This window comes from Strongylocentrotus purpuratus, unplaced genomic scaffold (genome assembly GCF_000002235.5).
Source record: "Strongylocentrotus purpuratus isolate Spur 01 unplaced genomic scaffold, Spur_5.0 spur5_scaffold_9, whole genome shotgun sequence".
Lineage (NCBI taxonomy): Eukaryota > Metazoa > Echinodermata > Echinoidea > Camarodonta > Strongylocentrotidae > Strongylocentrotus > Strongylocentrotus purpuratus.
Window position 1 is genome coordinate 5,190,251 of NW_022145615.1, and position 24,759 is coordinate 5,215,009.

General features: G+C 35.5%; 1 protein-coding gene across 2 annotated transcripts in view; it reads left to right on the forward strand.

The window, feature by feature from the left end:
• The first annotated feature begins 568 nt into the window (after positions 1-568).
• LOC100889480 (neuroplastin) overlaps positions 569-24,759 on the forward strand; it is a 28,714-nt gene continuing 4,523 nt past the window's right edge. The window contains exons 1-5 of one of the 2 annotated variants that reach the window (XM_011679766.2): positions 569-845; positions 1,568-1,603; positions 22,347-22,625; positions 23,458-23,739; positions 24,449-24,757. In XM_011679766.2, the coding sequence (XP_011678068.2) occupies positions 764-845; positions 1,568-1,603; positions 22,347-22,625; positions 23,458-23,739; positions 24,449-24,757 (988 nt within the window). In that variant the 5' untranslated portion in view covers positions 569-763. The remainder of the gene's footprint in view (positions 846-1,567; positions 1,604-22,346; positions 22,626-23,457; positions 23,740-24,448; positions 24,758-24,759) is intronic. The other variant, XM_011679768.2, reaches the window with a different exon arrangement.

Sequence of the window (24,759 nt, forward strand, 5' to 3'; positions counted from 1 at the left end):
TTGTGTGTCGTTTGTTGCCAAAGAACCCGGCAAAGAACCTTTCTTGTAAGATATTCATATTCTTACTGTCTTCGGACTCTTAGTTGTAACATATCTTTGTATCTTTGTATCTTTGTATCTTTCTATTTCATCCATGCCCCATGTTGGGCCGTTTAAGAAATAAAACAAACCTTTAAACCTTTCAACGACAACTATGACTCGTAAAGCTACTGAGACCAAGGAAATGAATGTGTTCGATAAGATATGACAAATTAATCACATTTATTTGTAAACAAAATAAAACAGGCATATTAAGTCTTCAAATCATTTGCAACAGCGCCATCTGTACTTACTTAATTATCTGCAATGACGTCATCATGCCGAAGCTTATTCTCACTTCGAAGAATATCTTAATTTTAAGTTAAGTTTTTGACTGCATCTTTCACTTCAGATCAATAAATTATTCAATTTTGTAAATATATATAATTAAAAAATGTATATTTTGTAACCTATTGCATTGAATAAGCTGGATTGTATACAACTTGATCTATCTGATCATTCTGATGTTTATATCAGATTAGATAAACAAATAGCTGCTTTCTAGGTAGACTAGCTTACTTGGGCGATTCTGATCTGACTCTGTGCGAATGACTGACGATCTTGTCCTTGGAAAGTCGCATTTAGCCTCATATTTTCACATTATAACCTAAATATTGGTATCACAAGAATTATTAGAATTACGACTCCAACTTCTGCGAAGAACAAGAGTTTTAACGTCTTCAAAATGCTGAATTCAAAGCCTCTCGCCGCTCTTGCAATCTGCATTGTTGCTGTCTCCCTTCACATTTCCAGTGCACAAACACAGAGTGAGTATAGCTGTGTACAAGAATAATGTAGGCCTAGATCTAGATACAATTTACAATGCTCCACCTCCATGATCATGACTGGCTGTGTATTGAGTGTGTGTCTTGAACATGTTGATAGGATTAGGATGTTTATGCAGCTGTAAAAAACAAATTAAACATGTTGCTAACAGATAGATGTTGTTAAAATGAGATGACAATGACATGGTGTAATGATCAGTGAAAATACCTAAAAAATATTTCAAGTTGTCTTGTTTGAAGGAAAAAAGTTTTTATAATAATATATTGTCGGCTGCCCGTAAGAAGGGCGGTAGAGCTGTGTATTGTTGGTGGCAGTAACAGAATGCTCACAGGCAGTCTGCGGGTATAATGCGGTGTTAAGCATCTAATAATAACATATCATTTTAACAAATCTATTTTATTGTAATTTTTTTTACCACAAAAATAGGTGATTGTTTTGAAATTTTGATGTTACCCGGAACAGTTGAATTATTATTTCTTCATTTATTTGTAATGATATGAATGTCAATCGTGTTTGATTCTAAATTTGAATCTGAAAATAATATCGCTAACATTCCCTGTAGATTAAAATGAGTCGGACTTGCATATTAACATTGATTTTCATAACTGGATGATGGGCTACATGTGTAAGTGAAACATTTTAGTGAACATTTTTTGCATCTGCCCGAAATGATATTTCTTTACTTTGTTCAAAATCAATTTAGTCAACAACATTACAGAAGTCTCACTGAATGAAACAGGTAAGATGGGTATAAAAGGAAGTCATACATGTATCTGATTCTTCAATGCACCACCATGAATTTCTGTTCTTATGTGTTTCATTTACATAAATTCACAAAGTGTACAGTTGAAAACTGGACAGGAAAATTTACATTCTGAGGAAGTTGATTACAAAATTATCTACCAGTAATTACCCCCCCCCCCCCCACAAAAAAAAATGGCCATTATGGCAGTCTTCTACTTTCTGGTAGATTTTCTCCTCTTCCAGAGAATAATGATAGTAATAATAATAATAATAATAGGTCCATTTCATATAGCACAGCCAATATATAATATATACATTTACATACATGTACATACATATACATGTATATTGATATTTATATAGCACCTTTACATAAACATACTCTACTGTGCTTATTACAAAGTATCATACTACTACCCCAGCTGTACATGTACATTTAGCTAAGCTAAGCCGCAGTAATACTAATCATCATCAATCACATATTTTTTTTTACTCACATGACGTTTTAAAAGCCAATTATTAAAGAGGGATTACTGAGCAAAATCAAATTTGTAGATGTCCCATTCCAAAATTATAAGTTAAAATTTTGTTTCATTGTAATACTGTACATGTACATCATTTTAGGAAGGTGAATATTCATATACTTTCAGAATAAGAAAAGTTTTTTTTTATTTCTTACATGAATTCAATTCATAATGTTGGTGAATGTACAGGGTTGTATTGTTGTGGATCTTTTATGGGAAATACCCTTTCAATTAAAAAAAATCCCAAAGTGTATTTTCCCCCAGATTAGTTTGTAATATCTTGTCAAAGAAGTGAGACTGTATTTATGAAAATGGAATACTATCTGCTGGGACCCAAATCACCAATAGTAAAGAAATTCATGTTATATTACATGTATATTTGACACTGAATTAATGCCATTTTGGCAATCGTGAGATAGCCACAAGGGAGTGTTACACAGTAAATGTGTACCCTCTCCCATGATAGAAATGACTCAATGAATGCGTGTATTATCTTTTGAGTTGGTATCATTGATTATTTTCAGTTGGCATCATCCAAATTTTATGAGGCAGTAGTATGAAAATGTAAATATACATGTACAGTAATTGATGTTGTGGGTGAGACATACTGTAAGGGAAATGAAATATACTGGTAATGTACTCAGTTGTACAAGTACATGATATGTAAGTGTTGGTCTGTTTTAAAAGTACAGCTACATGTAAATCATTGTAAATGAACATCAGCTCGATTCAGCAGCTTTGTTTTATGTACAGTACATGTAGTGTACAGTATGAAAACAGATGCAATATCCAATGTTTGATGCTCGTCTTGTGATGTTGCTCTAAATGAGAAGGACCCCAGTCAAAAACTCGAAATAAAAACAAATTGATATTTTGGTGAGATTTTTTAGAATGTTTGTAGAGAATTAATAATTGTTGTAACTTGTACCTGTAATGGCAAGAAAGCTTCAAATTTTAAAAGTTACAGGTACTTTTATGCCTGACGAAAGTCATAGAAACCCTGACAATTTTTTTAAATCTCCATTAAAAAATGACTTTAATGGGGTCCTTATCATTCTCAGCAGATGGATTCTTGTAGCCCTGTACATGTTTGTGTACAGTGTACATACGTACAAATATGTATACTCCTCATCTGGAATTCCAAGGCCTGCATCATACTTCATGAAAATATAAACACATGTGTATGTACATGTCATGTAAATGTAGTTTGTAGAACTTAGATGAACATTTTATTTGGGACTAGAGGAAAGTACTTACATGTAATTGTATCATTGATTTATTTTATTTATTTATTTTTGTTTCAAGTATACAGTGGAGAATGAGAGCATGTATATACAGGTATTTTAGTTTAAGATTTAAGTGTGAAAAACATACACCAAATGGATGTTTACAATTGTCTTGTGTACATCCAAAAGAAGTTAAAAACTGAGAAAGAGGTGGAGTGGGATAATTATGAAGTACTGTACATGTGAGACTGTGGGTGTTTGTTGGGGTGGGTGTACTGTGTACATGTAAATACTGTACACAATGCAAAGATAAATCTAGTAAACAATGGTACAGGTATGAGAAGTCTGTTACATGACGAGTGGCAGAAGATAATGATTTGTGCTACTGTAGAAACAGATGTTGTACATGTACATGTACATTTAGCATGCTGAGAGAGAGAGAGAGAGAGAGAGAGAGAGAGGAGAGAGAGAGAGAAGGGGGGGGGCTGGTGGTGATGGGGGCTGGTGGTGGTGGTAATAATGGTAGTGGTAGTGGAGAGAGTGAAATAATATTTTGTGTGTGACTTTTTTAAAAATGTATGTGTTTTTTTTTCTTTAAAGATCAAGTTTGTATGGAAAATGTTTTGTCCAAATGTCCATGTACACTGTACATGCACTCTACATGTAAAATATCCAGTACGAAAATGACAAAGCCTAATTTGCTCAGATTATTCATAAATGGCTCTGTCTTGTTAATTGTAGCCCTTAGTAACAGTCACTCATACATGTACGTATACATTTACGTACTTATATTGAGATGGATGTTGCTGATGACGTGCTGTAATGAGTCATTGATGAGCCTGTTGTGAATTAGCCAAACATGAACCTTTAAATCTGTGGGCTTAATGTTGTCAGTCAGACTAATTAAGGCCAACAACAGTGTATTTAATAGCGTGTTCCTAAAGCACAACTATCAGAAGTAAGTTAGATGTAGTTGTAACTTGTTGGCAATTTTAAGGGCAGAATAATACATGATACTAACAGATGCTGAATTTGCTCAGACTCAGACATTACACAATGACCCACATATTGTGACATAAGGGAGCCATTAAGGTGTCCGGCTTTATGTACGTGTTCATGAAGGCTTCAGGTTGTAATGGACTGATTTAGGAAAACAAAAAATTGGAGGTTAAATATGAAGTCAAACCAATGCCATTCTGACTTCCAGAATAGTAAGCTTCAGAGATATGTAGAATACATGCAGATGATGTTGCTTTTAAGTACAAAGCATTTTTAGTACCGGTAGTGCACCTCTAGATATTTTTATTACAGGTTCTAGTCATGCAATTTAATCATTAAAGTAAAGCATCATCAAGTTGTTTACTACATGAATATGGGTAAAATAGACTGTAGCGACTTGGGCCACTGGATCTGGAACTACCAGAAATGCACATCTACATGTACATGTTCATGTACTTTATTTAAAGAGCCTCGAAAAAATATTGTAGCACCCAATATGTGCCCCATAAGGCCTTTTTTGTTGTTGGTTGGTTGCTTACATGTATGTAGTGTTAAAATTTGAAAAGATCTCTGGAATGAAAAGGTTTTATGTAGGCCTGCAACAGTTTATTTTGAGGGTTGGGTTGACTACTTGACTTACCAAGTTCACCATTAGGCTAGACAAATACATGTACAGCCATCTTCCTGTATTATCAGTTTGTTTCTCTTTCCTTTTATATACTGTATAGAGCTGTGTGCAGATTACTCTCACAATACACAGGAAAGCCCCCCACCCCCCCCCCCAACCAAGTATAATGGACAATATAAGTTTGTGTATTAAGTGTCAGACTTAATTGCTTATTCAGATGAAATCTACAGTCAACAAGAATCTTGTCTGACTTGTAAAATCCAAGGGTTACCCTATACATATGTTTGAAATCTGAAATCTGTATATAGTACATCCAGAATGCAAAATACCGGTAGATTGTACATGTAGCGTGTAGTCACCAGAGGCACATGATTCCCACAATGGTCTGGGTACCTGTGCATTTCATACACCCTTTTCTAACTACACTGAAGAAAAAAAGAGAGAAACCGGTCAGTGAAATCTTGAGCAAAAAACGATACAACATTAGAAAGTTTTGACTCTTTGAAGGTGCATTCAATCAAACACAAATTGGCAACTCTTTTCCCTGAGTTGCCAATTTGTACTAAAAAAAGATTACTTAAAATATTTTTCCTTCAGAAAAAAGTGTTTCTATACCACCCCTGTGTGAACTACAGGTATTCTATCATCAATAGCCTAGACAATGAAAGTTTATGTAATTCTCTGTACAAAGCAAATTGGAGAGGAGCTTGCAAGATACGTCACAGTGTTGCCAATTTGTGTTTCACTGCTGACAACTCCAAAAACTCACAACTTTCCTATTTTTCTTAATGGGATATTACTCTAACTTTCACTAATTTGTGTCTCTGAATTATAGAAAGGGCCCCCTGTTTCATGGGTAAAGATGAGAGGCTGTGCACTCTGCAATATGGAGATAACAACTTGGGGCCCGTTTCACAAAGCCTTTTTTCACTGACAAATGAAAAAAATCAGTGAAAAATCTGCTGATAACCAATCAGAAGCAAGGATTTCATTAGCTTATAACAAAGACTGTCATTTCTCACTGATGACAAGTTTTGTGAAACGCCCCCTGTACAGCATATTAAAAGTTTGCTGAGATCTAGAAACACAGTAGGCTCAATTCATGGAGTTAATGCTCTTCTAGCCCGCTCTCTTAGCAATGCATGTTTTGTTTAATAATTTTTATTTAAGTCAAGTCTACAGTCTGTACATTGAAGACTTGTGAACTGTGGAGAATGGGATTACAAAAAGAAAAACACAAGTATGCATTCTTACTTGTACATCTACTCATACATGTATCCAGTTAACAGTTGGTTTACATAATAAGGTCTCTATAATTACATGTATGCAATTTATGCAACAATGTGTGGTGGAGTATTCTCAGTTTTGATGAAACCTCAAAGGGTTAAATGTAGTGCAAAATGTGATGAAGCCACCTGTTCAAATCTATTATTGGTTTACTATGGAAATTTTATATTTCCTGTCCTCGTACATGTACAAGTATTATGGTCACCTACTGTAGATGTATGTACCTGTACATGTACTGGTACAGTATATTGTCTGTTGATGGTTAGAAGGGTGTTTACTCTTCAACCAGACAAATTTTGTCCTTTCTGACTTTCTTTTTGTCTTATCCAGTGAGCATGCACTATCAGTGCGTTTTCCCAGAATTATTCCTTTTTTTCCTCAAAATTACGGTCCTATTTTTGTTGTTGCTAGAGATTAATGGTGATTTAAGTCGAAATTGGTTTCTTGTGAGAAATATGATTATGACTCATATTAGTTGACTTTTACATTGAGGCTTACGATCTCTTACCCTTATATACAAAACATGTGGAGTTTGGTAGTTAATTTCCAATTTCCTCATTTTTTTACAAGCATTGGGTTGCCCATCCACTAATTTTTCCTGAAACATCAGACCTTGAATGAGGTTCATTGTTGAATGGTAATGGCCCGCATTCACAAAGGAGAGTTATTGATAAACCTCCTTTGTGAATTTGGGCCATTGTGTTTAATGAGAGGAAATTTCATGTGATTTTAGGTTCATTTTCAGATTTTCAGACGCTCTAGTGCTCCCAGACAAAAGAAAAAGAATTACATGTAATGATAATATTGGGTTTATGATAATGTTGGTTTACATTAACTTAATAGACCCCCCCCCCCCCCCCCCGAACCAGCCAGTCTTGTTATTTACAATTATTTAGAGTCACTTTTTTTGGAGGGGGGGGGGGGGGTAACTGTACATGTATCTGCAAAGCCATTTTGAGTATATCTGTGTTTGTGAATGTCGATTGGATGAAACTAATGAAACTTCAGCTTAGCTTCTTTAGTATGATATAAAAGACAAGAACAAGGAAAGAAGAAGATTGATACAAAAGTACACACTACAAACAAATCAAGGCTTTATTGCATCAGTGATGTGTTGCACAATGCAATTGGAGCTTCCGGGTTGTACAGTTACACAATGTACATGCAGGTCGTCAATTTTACCTAACTGCTACATGCACAGGCTTGTACTTTTTGTAGTCCTATCCAAGAGACTTGGTAATGAAGAAATGTCTTGCCAAAGGGCAACAGCCTCTTGATTTGTTTCAAACCCAGGACCTCCCAAGTATGAGACAACTGCGCTACCACTGAGTCATTGTGCCATATTTTTTCATGGATGGGATATGAATATTAAACATGTTTACCTACATGTACAGTACAGTACATGTATGCTAATATGAACATGTATCAGCTGTATTGAAAGTTCGAAACAAGACCAAAAGCTGTATTTTGAGAACAAGACGGATCAGGTGAAATGAATTCATCGCACTGCTGTACGTAATAAGATACCGTTGAGTCACATCTACACTAATCCCTGAATCATGCCTGTCGAGTGCCCTATATAGTCCAGATTTAGATTTGAGTATTACGTGTAGTTGAAAGGCTAATCGACCGAATGAAATCGAGGAGAGAATCTTCGGTGACAGTTTCGTCATACATGTATGTGCATACTTTATCCAGGGAGATCACATCTTCCTGCCTTATCCTTGTGACATGGTAATTACAGTGGTGATGAAATGAATGCTTTTAAATCACTAATTCAACTCACAGATGTACATGAACATACATGTAAATGTATCAGATAAGCTTTGAAATAATTTTGAATCTATTCAATTCTTAATTTTAATTTGACTTAAATGACAGGGCCAACATGAATATCAACCACATCACAATATGACATCAATAAGTGCTCGCTATGAATTTGATTTAAAGCCGAAAGCGACAGAGTGGGATTGTAATTTTTTCCTTCAATTGTATGAAAATAATTCAAAGTTAAAGGGATCGTTTAACAATGTTAAATCTGAGATACATGGTCTTACATGTTACCAGTGTCTGTGATATGGTGTAATATTGAAGCCCCCCCCCCAAAAAAAAAAATGCGCTTCAAAATGATCAAGAAGTGCCTCAAAAAAGTAAAAATCTTTGAGTGACCGGTTTTACCATACTCGTTTTCCCCAATAGACTGTAGTGTTATGAAAACCGTCAGGCGAACGGTTTTCAAAATTTGTAATTCCAATCATAAATATCTTGATAATCGGACAGGCGATCGGCTTGTAAAAGTCACGGGGTTCCTGACTGACCTAAAGGTTAATAATTATCATTGCATCATGAGCTAAATCCAGAATTTTGTTTCAGAATCTGAGACAAAGCTACCGAATCCCTTTAAAAGTCCTCCATACATTTGGAATTCTTTACTAAATGTTGATAAATAGTAATAAAACTTTATGGATCAAAAGAAATTAAAAGATACAGAGTTCAACTGCTTTTACTAACTTGTCAAAGTTCTTTGTATTGTCTCTGTCTTTTAAAGATCATTCAAAAGGGCAACACCTGTTACTGTTTCTTATGAATTTAGAAAATCATATCTCTAGAGAGAAGCGGTACGGTTCATGGTTTTTAGCATGTCAATGTGTCAAGCAGTGACTGGGGAAAGTGTAGCATTATGACAAGAGGAACAGTCTGTGTTTGCTTTCAACATTGAGGTTACCTGTAACCATTTTTACCTGGCTTGGTTTTATACTGTGCATACATGTATTAGGTTTCATAATGTGCATATTATCTGATGAGAACTAGAATAACATTTGCAAATTCTGTTGTTTTATGTAGACTTACCGGTATTCCTTTCCACAGATGAATTATATACATCCATTCAGAACCATGCAGGGAAGTCCATACAACCAATTTGTAATGATGCAGATGTACTTATACTTGTATTTCAAATGCAGTATTTTTTCTTTTCCCCCCCCCCCCCTTTTCCCCCTTTCCCCCCCCCCCTTTCCCCCCCCCCTTTTCCCCCCCTTTTCCCCTACTTTTTCCCCCTTTTCCCCCCCTTTTTCCCCCTTTTTTCCCTACTTTTTCCCCCTTTTCCCCCTTTTTTCCCCCCTTTTTTCCCCCCTTTTTCCCCCTTTTTTCCCCAAGACTCCTACAAGATCTTTCATTGTCAATTTTACGTGAACTATTTAATCTCATGTAACTCATCCTCATGCATTTCTTTTCTTTCTTTCATAACTGCTTTAAACATTATCCAGGCTCCAATGGTAAGATTTTTGCATCCAAATTCTGCATTATATTTTTAGATGATGTCCCATTAACACACCCTGAAACACTTGCTCTATCGCCTTTATCCAGACCCGTTATTGTTTTATTATTTCTGTTGCGCAGTCTTTTGATGACTTTGAATAATTAATACTATCATGATTGTGGGTCTGGAACCTAAGCAAATTTAGCTTCCCATTTTGTAACCAGATGTTCCTTTAACGTCCCTGTTTTTTTTATTTATGTTCGTTGAAAATTGACCAAACAATATTTACACTCTAGGTTGTAGCCAGTAGCTGTCCCCTATTATACGTTTGTGAGTGATGATTGAACGTTACATGTAGCTTTGCCTTCTTAATCTAATATTCTGTTTTATATTCATCTACATGTACATTGTTAGTTTTGTTGATTTGTATTTTTGTGAGACTTTTTTTTTTCTCACTTAAATCAAAAGATGTATGTTCGCAACTTCGCATGGTTTTACTTTAGAGAGGAGGGATTGTTCAGCAATTTTTTAATATTATTTTGACGAGCTTCCTTTTTCTTGAGCTTCCCGTCATGTAAAGTACAGGGTGTACCTGTACATATAGCTGATTTGAATTTTGTTTGCACCACATGACACATTGAACAAACATTGCATGACTTTTGAAGCTTGAATGTTTTTAAGATTACTACATGTATTCGGGCTTGCAAAGCCTTAGAAAAATGTATTTTAATTATTTTTTTTTTCTCCGTATCCTGCTGCAGTTTCTCGTATTTGTCAGCACCTTTTTCTTCATTGCAATATTTTCATGTTAATAATGTGTCTACATGTTTGTAATATTGTAAACATGTTAACACTTTTGCAGGCTGTGATTAAATTGTACTTTAAAACAAAAATTACATTACAGTATTATTAAAAATGCAGGGCTTTCTTCCATATTTTACATTTTGATGATGACAAACAAACTGGACGATTCCCTACAATGTGTCCTACATGTACATGTATGTTATTGTTAATCCAGAATTTAAAAAAGGTTGTGATATGACCATTATTATTATTATTTATTTATTTATTGCAACAAAAAGTTTGAATAACCTTTACCTAATCATTATACATTTGTAGTTTAATAGAGTTGTTGGTCCAAAATTGCCCACCAAATATTTGCATTGATTTACATGCAATTTAGATTTTTGTCTGTATGGAATATCACACCTTTGCCATGAGTTTTAAATGAACAAAAAAAAAAGAATGATTATTGAGAAACCTTTTTCATGATATTTGGAAAACACAATTTTTTTTTTTTTTTTAATTGAATGAGAATTTAGTGATTAAATTGAGGATTACAAATCCAAAGGTTTTATCCTCTCAAGTCATTGGGAGATTGATGATCTGTCTATTAAAGAATGTGGTTTTCCAATTCTTATTACCGTACAGTATATTCTTGTGTAGAAGTTATAACGTGCATTTAAGTACCATCTACAGGTCTTTGAGACAGTACTTTCAAACGTACATTGTAATCAACCATTTTAGTATGGGCTTTATTAGACTTTTGTTTGGACTTTGGTTTTCATTGTTGTTGTGCTGGGATTAGACAATGGTTCATATACGGTAGGGTGCACCAGGAAAACAAAAGGCGTGTCTGCACTATCTCGAGATTGCCAAATATCCAGCTATTTTGAACTATCCCGATCGAAACTATCCAGCTATTTGCGTCTTCATTAGACCGAAGTGGCAAATTAGCTGGATAGTTGGTCGGGATAATATCCCAAGATATCTCGGTCTAGTTTGCAAAATATCCTTCTATTTCCGAACTAGCGGGATAGTTTGCGACCGTCTTCATTAGACCGAAGTACGGAGTCAATTATCCCGATCCCATCATGCACAACGATTTCCGGTTCGCACATGCGATCTATACCGCTCAGCGCTGACCTCGCAACCACTGACCTCGAGTAAACACGGAAAACCGCAAACTAGACCGAGATATCTTGGGATATTATCCCGACCAACTATCCAGCTAATTTGCTACTTCGGTCTAATGAAGACGCAAATAAGCTGGATAGTTTGCGATCGGGATAATTCAAATAGCTGGATATTTGGCAATCTCGAGATAGTGCAGACACGCCTAAAGGGCATAGCCATTACCTTGACCTAATCTGCCTGTATCCCTTTTCATAATAGGGGTAGAAGAGGGTCGGGTCTGGATTGAATCCATAACCAAAAGCTGATGCGAACAGTGTCATTATCACTGGCTGTAATCAGTGCAGAAATGTCAACCTACTTTCTGAAGAGTGTTGAATCTGGATTCAGACCAGACCCCCAAAACGAGTGATCCAAATGTAGGGCAGATTGAAAAAATCTCTTTTACAGGAGGGTTGAGTCCAGTCTGCCGACCAGAATTGGATTCTCTGTGCAAGAGAGTAGCTATCACTTTGGATCATGACCCAACCTTCCTTAACATTGAATATGAAAACAGTGTTGCATGTACATGTAGATGATGTTCACTGGATATTACAAAAGAGGGTATTATATAAAAATAAGTTAAAGAAAGAGAGAACCCCACAGAAAACTAAGGAATATCTCACTGGAGATTAGTTGATCTGCTTAATTCTTGCACAAATCATGTTAAAGCCGACAATTTTAGGATATTTACATGTGTGTCTATGTATTGTTATGTGAAGATCTGCACATGTTTGGCCGCAATAGCATCCATGTATGAAGGAATAGATGTACTGTACATACATGTACATGTAGGCCAGCATCTTTGCTGTAGACTACACGTATGTGAGAAGCAATTCATTTACATGTAGATTTATCTAGAGAAGTGTACCGGTACACTGATGTACTGTACTGTATGTACATGTACCAGTACACTCATCACGTGAGAGCAAAAATCATTGACTCACGGTCTCGGGCTCTTGTCTCACACGCAGCCATGCCGTGTACAGCAGCACGTGTTGCCTACTACTCAGGTCCCTGGTTAATTGGGTGGAAATGCCAAGGGGGCAAGAGGTGGTGATGACACTGCCTGACTACCTACCTGGCTAGCTGGCTCGCTCGGTTCACCATTCAATCACACACGCATGGCCAAGACCATGATGGACAGTCACTAGCTCATTTAATTTATGTGGGGGAATGCATCGGTGACGAAGCTCTAGCTGTGCTCAGAACACACATGTACTGCAGGAATTAATGGGTATAACTGTACTAGTATTATGGGAATAACAGTGATTGCACCTGTAGACTATTCAGGGAGATCAGAGGGGTACTGTAGTCAGTAGTAGTCAATCAAAAGGTCACGAAATGGAAAGTGCCATACCGGTAGTTACAAGGGTTTCATTGGGGGCCCGATATTAGCTCGAGTGACATTTTCTCCAGGATGTTTTTTGTCAAAGATGTAGAATAATTTTTTTTATTTTTTTCTTTCTGTTTTTATTGTTTTTTCTGAAAAATTAACAGAGTAAAAGCAGCAATATAAAATATAATATCATCTTAAAACTACAAAACAGGCACGCACTCATGCACCCATAAACACGCACCAAACACACACACACTCACACTCATATACTTTCCCAGAGGGCAAGTTTACAATTCAAAAAGCCAATGAAGATGTTAATGACAACAGAGCTTTGCAAGACTACTCCTAAATTTCAGTTAAACTTGATAGACCATTTTATAAAATGGACTTGTAACTTATTTTTCTTTTGGGCAATTTTATATTCTATTTTTTGTTTGAACTTTACCATTGAAACAAATGCTTCGAAAATAAGTTCTTTTCCCTGAAACCTACATGAGTAAATGTAATATTTTAAACATAAACAGAGAAAATTTATACAAGAGGCGTATTTGTCCCTTGACTGTATCCCAAACAAAAAATTAAATTTTGACAGAGTCAGATTATAACTGTGATTAGTGCCAGTGTTAATCTTATCCACCAATTTTTCCCACAGTGGTACAACTCTCCTACAGTCACAAAACAAGTGATCTAAAGTTTCTGGAAAATCTGAACAAAAATAACAATTAGCAGACTCCTTTCTCCCAATCTTGAACAAAAATGCATTAAAACCAATAGCATTATGGAAAATTTTGAAATAAAAACTCCTTAACTGAGTCTCAATTGTGCAACAAAAGTTACTCGTATGAATAATCGACCAATCCTTCTCTTTGGGTTGATGGCCAAAGAGTTCCTCCCATTTACTCTCCCTTTTGGCATTAGTACAACTATATTTCTTTAGCAAAATATTATATGTATACTTAGACATTTTCTTTTGACTTATTAGATCTTTAAAAATTTGATTAAATATATTCTCATCCACATTAAGAGAATTATCAAACCACTCCAAAAATATGCCATTCATGAGGGAGTCATATTTTCTTTGGTCTCTAATAGGAATGTCAAACTCAATTACGAGGTCTTCAAATGTTTTGGGGTTACCAAAACCATTATGTAATTGAAAAATGGAATGAATACCCCTTTCATACCAAACTGGATAGAAAAAATGTGTTCTATATTGCAATCTTACATTTCTATTCCACCAAATAAAATCTTGTAAATGAAACTGACATAAACCTAGTTCTCTTTTCATCTCTTGCCTATATAAATACCATGTCTTAATAGACGCTGTTAACTGGCAATTTTTAAGTTTTGCCAAAACCGAATCAGGGGCATCTGCCTTAAAAAGGGCAAGATGATCATCACAAAAGGTAGAAAGAATATATATTTCTATTGTTTTCCAACAACTTTCATATTTATCGTCTAAGAGTTTAGCCATCCACAAAACTTTCTGCGCTTGTGCAAAAACTAAAGGATTAATCATCCTTAGACCCCCTTCTTCATAATCATTGCATAATATATCTCTCTTAACTCTGTCATTGCCATTGCTCCAAATGAATTTAAAAAGCAAACCATTTAATCTTTTAAAGAAAGAGTTTGGCAGGTCAATGCATAATACTGAAAACAAAAATAACATTTGGGGGAGTAAAAGCGACTTTACAACAGCAATTTTGCCCAACAAGGATAGGCTTCTATGCCTCCAACAATTTAAAATCTGTTCTATAATGACAAGTCTGGGAACAAAATTCAGTTCGTAAAGCATTGTTGTGTTCAATGAGAAAACCACTCCTAAAGCCTTAAACGTTTTTGATTTCCAATTCAACCCTAATGCATCTTGCGGAATAACTGTACTGCCTTTCAGCTTTCCTATATGAATTGCATCTGACTTACTTAAATTAATGCGACAACCTGAAAATTTTGCAAACTGAGTCAACGTTTCAAATAAATGTTTAAAGGAAACTGTTTCCCCATTCAAAAAACAAGTTGTGTCATCTGCAAAAAGACTTATCTTCTGTTCAAAATTGCCAACTGAAATTCCCTTTATCCCTGGATTGTGTCGTACTGAAATAGCCAGAATTTCAATAGCTAGTATAAATAAAAGAGGGGATATTGGGCACCCCTGGAATATTCCTCTTTTAATTGCAACCGGATTTGACATAAAACCATTGTTTAACACACAGCTAGTTCTGTCATTGTAAAAAGACCTTATCCATCTTATAAAATTGTCTCCAAAATTAAAATAGTCCAAGACTGAAAATAAATAATCATGTTCTATTCTATCAAACGCTTTCTCAAAATCTAACAAAATAATTGTAGCTGGCTCATTCATATAGTCTGTGTATTCAATTAAATCAATTATAACCCGAATATTGGCCCCAATGTTGTGTCCCTTCATAAACCCTTGTTGATCTGTATGTATCAAAGAATTTATACAAGACTTCAAACGGGAGCTCATAACTTTGGCTAATAATTTATAGTCAACATTCAGTAGAGAAATAGGGCGATAATTCTTCACTAACAATGGATCCTTACCCTTTTTTGGAAGAAGCGTGATTATTCCACTTCTTTGAGATTGTGATAAAATTCCTTCTTGAAAGGAATAATTATAAGAGTGGAGTAATAAATCTATGATATCATTGAAAAAGGTTAAATAAAATTCACAAGGAAGGCCATCTAGTCCTGGACTCTTATTTGTTCCCATATTCTTTAATGTAGTCCAAAGTTCATTTTTGGTTAAAGGTCTGTTTAGAGCAGAAATTGAATCATCTGATAAGGTAGGTATATTCAAAGGGGCGATAAAATCCTTGATAGTGTCCCTATCCTCAAGAGATACCTCTGAAGAGTATAGAGCTTTATAAAAAGAATGAATTTCCTGAAGTACTCTTTTAGGATCAGTGATGATTTGCTCATTGTTCGCCTTCAGTTGGCGTATAGTTTTTCTTTCATAGGACCGTTTTTCTAAATTGCAGAAGTATTTAGAGCTTTTTTCTCCGTGTTCAGCCCACTTTAATCTAGACCTTACTATAGAGCCAGCAGTTTCAGTATCCAGAAGTTCATTCAACTGTGCTTCTTCAACTTCTAATTTGCTATATAATTCTTGCAGTTCTTCATTTGAACTATTATCCTTTTTCAATGAACCAATTTTTTCTTTAAGTAAGGATATACTCTTTAGTAAATTATTCTTAGTCAAATTCTTTTCTTTTTTCTTTCTACTGCAATACTCCATAGAATAAATCTTCTATGTTTCATGCTAGGTTAATCCCTCAGTGCAGCGGGAAATGAGATACCTCTTTCTTTTCTTTGTGTCAATTTTTTTGTTATAGCTTCTGTTTTTTTATTTGGTGTATTTTGGGAATGCATGACTAAATACAAAATATTTTTTAAATTACCTACAAATACTTTTTTTTCAATACCGTAGTTCATTTTTTTCTTCAAATTCAGAATTTCCTGAACCATTTGGGCTTATATTTTTTATTGCCAAAAACAATTGATGTAGTTGATGTACCGGTACATGTAAGGCCATTAAAAAAATATAAACATGTTTAGCGTCCCCACCCACTTCCTTTTTGGGGCCGCCTCCTATTTTTTAATAATTTTTTTTAAATAATTTTTTTATTATTTTTTTTTAATAATTATTTTTTTTCTTCTTCAATTAATTAAAACGTGAAAAACATACGGTACTGCTAAAATGATCTATTTCTGATTTTTTTTTTTTTTTTTTTTTTTTTTTTTAAAGAAAAAAAAGGCCTCCTTCCTAGTTTTCAAAAAGGCAGGATGCTAAACATGTTTTTTTGTTGTTGTCGGCCTAATTGCAAGTAAACCCCAAATTATCATTTTCTTGATGGGACTGTACCTGGGCCATAACCCATGGACTATACAAATATATATAGATATACCGGTACTGTATACAAAGGAGTTATCACTTATCGGTACACACATACATGTACATGTATTTGTTAAATTCTCAGTCTACCAAAAGCACAAGGTTTTGTAAGAGATATATTGCCACTGTGTGAATAGTTGATGGGGTCAAATATCCATTTCGTCTCATCCTAGTTCTATCGACTCTGCCCTTTGAAATAGAACTTGTGTAGGCTTTTACAAAGTAGAGGATGAACTATTTTTCTAAACTAATCCACCTACTGTAGGTACAATGAACCATACATTATGTTTGGTAGGAGTTGGCAAAGATATGACACACATGAGTGCACATGGGCATACATTATGAGTGCACACATTTGGCTTGACCGAGTTTTAGTTATGGAATGCTCCAAAAGCCTTGTACTGGAAGAAACGTGCATAAAACTGCATAGAGGCCTTCAGTGGGGGGAAAAACATGACCTAGGGGCAATTTTTATGAAAATATTTTCAAGCGCAAAGAAATTGTGGAAGAAATAAGAAATGAAGTTACCCAGAGGAAATTTGATGTTTTCTTTTGAAAATGTAAAAGAGGTATTCATTTTTTTCTTAGATGGAAAAAACAAAAAAACAGTGCATGCTCAAAATGTCAAAGAAAAGTTTAAACATTCAGAATTGAAAGCCTTTTTCTTGTAATGTTAATTTAGATCAGTTGAGTTTCTTAAAATGCTATAGTGCTCAATTTACCTTTTACATGTATATTGACAGACAATTTTATACATATGAAACAAGGGTTGAGAATAAAACATGTCATCTGACAAGGTACATCTGCAATGCCCTTCTAGTTCTAAAGAGAGTCAATATACATATACAATATCAATAGTGGTGGTGGTTATTTTACCTGACAGCTATTAAAGGTAAAGACTAGTATTGGAAACGCCCCAATTTCAAAAAATGAAATGGAAGCTCTCATTACCAATCATGTGAAAGAATATGTTTTGACTAATACATGATGATAAAAAATTTGCCGGGAAACCGCCTACTAATTCATATATTTGGTGAATTTGTTTCTCTCATGGTCTGTGAGAGATATAGGGTAGTCCCATATACATCTTTCTGTGTATAGTGCTTGTAACTTTACGAAGAATGGGCCAAATTTCTTATCATTTTGATGATTCCAGAACCTTGCAGATGCTAGATGCTAGATGATCAACCTTTTCTGATCGATTCCACAACGTTTCTTTCACATAACTGGTCTATACCTTTAAAGAAAGCAATGCTTGTTAGTAAGCAACCAGAAGACCGATGGCTTTAGGTCCTCTCCGAGGGACCTGGTAATGAGGATTAATGCCATACCAAAGGGCACTAAAACGCATCGCCTTGGTTTCGAACCCGGGTCATTGGATTACGAGACCACTGCTCTACCGACTGAGCTATTGCGCCTATCGCGCCTCGAGTCTAAGGAAGATATGCTATTTGTATTACTATACTTACGGTAACCATTCACCTTTCGAACCCTCTATTTCATATAAACTCAGACTCCTGTTTTCCATTGTTTGTTGTCCAGGTACAAAGTTAAACTTGCCCCAGTTTAGTTTTGAGGGCACTTCTATAGATCTATAAAGCGATCATTGAAGAATGCTGCTTTACAAAACCATTTCTATAAAGCGATCATTGTATTACTATACTTACGGTAACCATTCACCTTTCGAACCCTCTATTTCATATAAACTCAGACTCCTGTTTTCCATTGTTTGTTGTCCAGGTACAAAGTTAAACTTGCCCCAGTTTAGTTTTGAGGGCACTTCTATAGATCTATAAAGCGATCATTGAAGCATGCAGTAGTAGGTTAATGTTTTCCTATATATGGATAGGTATGACCTGTATCTGGAAGAAATGGTTTTGTAAAGCAGCATTCTGCACTTGAATGTGCATTTATATTTTCTAATTCTTCATCTCAGGACATGTGTGAGCATGTGTTTGCCGTTTCGATGCAGTATAGTGCTCAGCATGTCGTTTGTGGAATTGAAAATCCATTGGAAAGAAAAAAAGAAAAGAAAATCCTCAAATTGATAATACATGTATTTCATTCGTTCAAGATAAATGTGTAAATTTCCTTCAACTTGCCTAATTGTTGTAATGATACATTACTTATTCAGTTTCGTCTGTTGATACAATAGAGGATTGAATCCATGAAAGAAAGATCTCCATCTGTAAAGAGCGGCATATAACTGAAGAGGTTGAGATGATCTGTTCAGCCAAACAAAACTTCTTTTTGGATATCGTTTATGTACATGTAGTTAATAAATAAAAATGGGCCCAGTAAACTACCCTGGGGAACTCCACAAACCATGAAACCATGATAGAATCCATGAAAGAAACATAGATCTCTGTCTGTAAAGAGCGGCATATAACTGAAGAGGTTGAAATTATCTATTCAGCCAACAATACTTCCTTTCCTTGGCCCGTATCTAAAATAAGTTTTGTTTTTGTATTCCTATACACGAGGGAACTAATAAAAAACAATTACCTGATGCATTTACACAGTATTTACCCGTAATGAATTTTTGATTTTGCATAAATGGTAATGAAAAAAATGAGTTTTACACTCAGTAACAAAAAAAAAAGGGGGGGGGGGAATAAATTTGTGTAATGTATTTACTGTATGTATCTTTTAATATAGCTCTTGGAGGCCCCTCTGCAACAAACCTCGCCCAGCTTTGCTATTGTGTGATCTTACAATAAAAGTAAAAGTAAAAGAACTGAATATAATACCCTAAAGCTTAATCCTTCTACTTCACTTGCACCCAACCCATTATGAAGGCCAACATATACAATAACAGTGCACATCTATCTACATATTTGTTTGGGAACTTGTTGAAAATGGATTTTTTTTTTTATGGATGTTTTTGTAGGCCCCATCTGTAGATATTTCATCCTTGCAGTAATGTACAATTATGAGCCTTTTGGGGGTGATCTATATAGTTTCCCTGAATAGTACAGTGTGTACAATGTAGGGCTATTGTATTATAATATAAATGGCGTCAAAGGGTATCAAAATACTTACTACTCAGTCACGTGTATTCTACCCTGATATTAAGTTAGTTTTTATTGAAACAGAAAAAATGAGAGGAACAGGTCAATGAAAGTTTGAGCAAAATCTGATAAGAAGGTTATGAATTTGGAAAGTTGTCATCACATAAAATACAGATTGGTAACAATGTGATGTATTTGAGGTTGATTCCACATGTATTCCAGCTGTACATGTTTATTTGCTAAAGGTGATTTATACCCTTTAAGCCACTTCCTGTCAAAGAATGTAATCTGTTTGGATTACGGAGAGAGTAAACTCATCATTCCAACAAATATGATTATATGATAATTCATTTCCTGTGGATATGCTTTAGGGTATGCATGTAAATTTTGAATTATGAGTAAATATTTCTTATCTAGGCATATCCATGATTAATTAGGTTTGACCTCATAATCAGAAACATACTCATACATGTATACACATTTTGTGATTCCCTTTGCAATACAAATGTCAAGTCTTATGAGACAGATTATTGATAGTGCCCACGTTAATACACTGTAACACTTTGTTTTTAGGGCATAGATTTTTAAGGGGGAAGGGAAATATAAAATACAAATTATTTGTGGATGTAAGGAAAATGTCATCAATACTCGATGACATCAATACTTGATGACGTATTTCCTAAAATCAACCTCATATTTCCTTTTTGGACAATCCCATGTGTTATCAAAATCACCTACAGTGTACATGTAGCCTATTTGTATCTAGGCATAGTCAGGTGACATACTTGCTGTCACCTGACAAACAAAAGATCATCATATTATTCATGTAGAAGACTCAAACATAAATCAAATACACATTGGATAACAAAAAATGAAAAAGAAAAATGTAACAATTCTTGAGAAAAATGACATTTTTGTTTCAGTATATCAAAATATGTTTCACTGCTCTTTGTGAGATGAGATTTGAAGCCTACAAAATTAAGATACATTTAGAAGTTAAATCAAGTTGTTCAATTTTTGGTGCAGATTTTTCTCCAATTTTGAAAATGACCATGTAATGAAGTGTAAATTGCTAGAATTTAACTCTATAACTTGTATAAATGCACTTAACATATTTCAATAAAGTTTTTAACGGATACATTTACAATTTTAAATGTACAGTAGGTAAATGAAGACAATGCCATGACGTTAAAGAAGTACCTGCACCAACAATATGATCATTATCCTTGATCTTTTATGATATTGACAGAGGAAGCATTAGTTGTTCAGGAAGTTATTTGAAAGTCGACACCCGGGCATGATATCAAGAACAATAGGCACTTTGAACATGACAGTATTTGAAGAGCAGTCCTTTTTCAGGGGACATTTCTCTTGTCATTGGCTTCTAAACTTTGATACATACATGTAAATATGTAAAGCTGACAGGGTGTGTGGAATCTTGTAAATGTACATGTTTTTTGAAGATAATAATAATAATAAATTATATAATTATAAATTATATTTCTATAGCGCATTATACAAGGTATGTCTCTATGCGCTTTACATTGATAATAATCATGTTCTGTTTTCAAGTCAACATTGCACAGGAAAATTGTGAAACATTTTGCAAATTAACGTTCTAAAAGAGTGCTCTTGACTTACCCCTCTGGGCTACCTTCTAGTTGCTCATGCGTGGGTATATAGAGGGCAGCACACTGAGCCAACGGGTATTACGCTCCCTCACGTACTAGTGTCTCTTTATGCATACGTCCGTACAGGAGTGTAATACCGTTGGCTCAGTGTTCGCCAAGTTACCATTATGAATCACTACATGTACATGTCCAAGCATGTACATCTTTAACATGAAGTGAATGTTATTTCCACTTATTTGAAGAAATAACCCTTCTATATTTTTGAGGCCTAATATTGAAATAATATTTTTTTTGTTTAGTTTAGCGGTTGGTTCAGATTCACGAAAATCTCATGCTGTGAAATTAATGAATGAATTGTAACTGACACAACACTGAATTCTTTGGCCTCCACCCTCTTGAAGGTCCCAGGGCCCTATTTGTAGATTAAACAAATTTTCATACCACGAAAATCACTTCTGTTTACAAATAATTAGGTTTGATGTCGCAAAAGTGTCTGGTTTACATTGTTGTACATGTAGCTACATTTTGTACATTGTCCTAGGCAGAGTTGGACACTTTTGAAAATTTATATTACCCATCGACCATGTTGACTGTGTTTACATTTCTGGTTACCTACATTACCTATGAAGGTCCCAATTTGGTTGCCGTAAACTAGTCACGAAGATGCATCTTTATGATGATTTCATTTGTATTCTCTTCCTTGTACCGGTAATTGTAATTTGTTCTCTTGTCCTGTGAGGATATTGAGTCCTGCAGAAAGAGGACCTGTGAAAGTGAGTGCCTGTAAGAATGGAGTGTATGGTATCTGAGACTGTGTAATCGCTAATCAAAAAGTTTTTTTCAATTGTACAGGTAATTTTTTTAGTGGGGGAGGGAACACTTGTCCAAGACATCTTTTTAAGACTGATACCATTACCAACTAAATTTTCCCTTTTATTCTCCCAATCTTCCATTTTTCTCAGTGATAAATGCCCAGCTTCCGGAACCCAACGTGGAAGAGGGAAGCTCTGCATATTTCTACTGCAACGGGCCAGCTGACACTCGATGGTACAGAAAGCAGCAGGACAACACTGACAGAGAGATCGTAACTTCAGACAGATTCGAAGTTTCGCATATTATATCTGAGGGTGTCACGTATGCCAACATGACAATCATGGATGTAGTCAAGAACGATTCAGGCGTCTACGTCTGCAAAGATACTAACGGAAATTCCTTTGATGTTAATTTGATGGTCTATGAAGGTATGGCATGAAGAGACATCTTGGAGCTCTGATGATCTCACTTTTAATTGATCTATTAAACACTCTAAAGATGGTTATGGCCAAGCTTCAGAAGTGAAGAAAATATATCTTTATCAAATGGAAAGAATCAATTGGAATAGACAGGATTAAGTAATTTAACAGTGAAAGTCTGAAATCACTGTAGAGATGATATATTGAAATAAAAATAATAATGATAGCAACATGCATCCATGTTTAAAAAAAAACGGAACAGTGAATAAGAGTTTCATACTACCACAACTTCATGAATTTAACATTCACCTCTGAAGTTTGTATACTGATCCATTCAAATCCAACCTTAGGTCTAGGTCTAAGGTCATTTTTAACAAAGGAAAACTTTAATAGACCTCAGACTTACTTCCTTGACTAACTTCCTTTTGCTAAACCCAATTTTGAACAGAAGCTTAAGCCCAGCATTGGGTTTAAAGTTTAGTAGAATAGGCCTGAGAGAACATTCACACAGTAGATCTTCAGACTTGAATGTAAACTTTGGTTCTGGTAATGAAACGAGATGCCTGTTTTGAGCGAAACTAAAACAAATCATGAACCCTTGATTGTTATTGAAAACGTAAATCCCTGTTACATTAACTCTTTGCCTGCTTTTTTTAGACCAATGGAACAATAGATTCCCATTGTTGACTTTTGTCACACAAAATGTCACATATAGTAAGAATAGTATAGTAAGTGTGATTTAAGCACTTAATTGTCAAAAGGTGCAAGATTCCAGCAAAATATCCAAGTACTTTGAAATGTTATTTATTATTTATCTGACACATTGCTTTTATATCCACAGTGAGGGATGTTGTGATCAGTCCTGCTGAGCCTGAATTCATAGAGGGCAGCAATCTGCTCTTGAACTGCACCGTGGACGGCACCACGGACCAGACCGTCGCCTGGAGCGTGAAAAAGGCTGAAACCGCAGAGCCACTGCTGGAGGGGGATGATGCCAGCCATGTCCAAGTCTTCAATAACGGGTCTCTCATCATCCGTGTCCTGACGCCAGCTGATGCTGGAGTCTACATCTGCACTCATGAGTTTGACGAGGCTTCCAAGTCTGCTATGGTCAACGTAGGAGGTTAGATGGTGTTTATTTATTTATTTATTTATTCATGTTTTCTTTATAAAACAGGGTGGTCCCATTCAAGCCGCAAGGCCTGCTTTACAAGGAAGCCCTGCTGTTACAAACAAATTACATTTCAAATATCTTACAAATGAATACACATAAAAATACACAAAATATACAATAAAAAACAAAACATAATATAAACAAACTATTAAACATTTCATACAAATATATAGGAAATTAGAGAGGGTGGTAGGAATACTTCATGATCGCAAAATCAACTCACTTGAATTTCACAGACATTTCGTTTAAAAATGGGTAGTGAGGTGGAACATTTGGTAAGTATGGGTCATAATGTCGTCAAGCCATGATGCTCCTGGCACTCCAACATTATTTTAATGTCTTTTAGGCTAGATCGCCCTCACAGCCACAAAACTTGTCAGGTACTCAGAAGGTGGCCGTGCCTTGATCGAGTGCAAAGCCCACGTCACCATAACTCTGCAGCTGCCAGTTAAAATTACCAATTATGTTGGTTGGTTGGTTGTAATTAATCACACACTTTCACAGTATTTTCAGTTCAGTTTACAATCGACAGGAAACAGGTCCTCAAAAGTTTCATTCATGCTGAGCAAAAAGCTGACATTTGCCGGGTTTTAGAGAGAGGGCGCCCTCGTTGTGTCCATGTAGGGCATGACTAACAATATTTCTGAATGCATTTTAGGAGAGATCACCCTTACATCCGAAAAGTCAGTCAAGTACACGGAAGGCGACCGTGCCATGATCGAGTGCGAAGCCCACGTCATCACCACCGCTCTGCTGCCCTCGTTCAGCTGGAAGATCAACGGAATGGACCTGGAGGATGCCTGCCCTGAGCGCTGCACCATCAAGAACACGTCCACCACCCACACCGTCATCAGCAAGCTGGAGATCGTCGACATCACCATGGAGGACAGGAAGAACTACACCTGCACAGCTACCAACGCAGCCCACCCAGAGGGTGTATCAAAGGACATCCTTCTCAGGGTCCGAGGT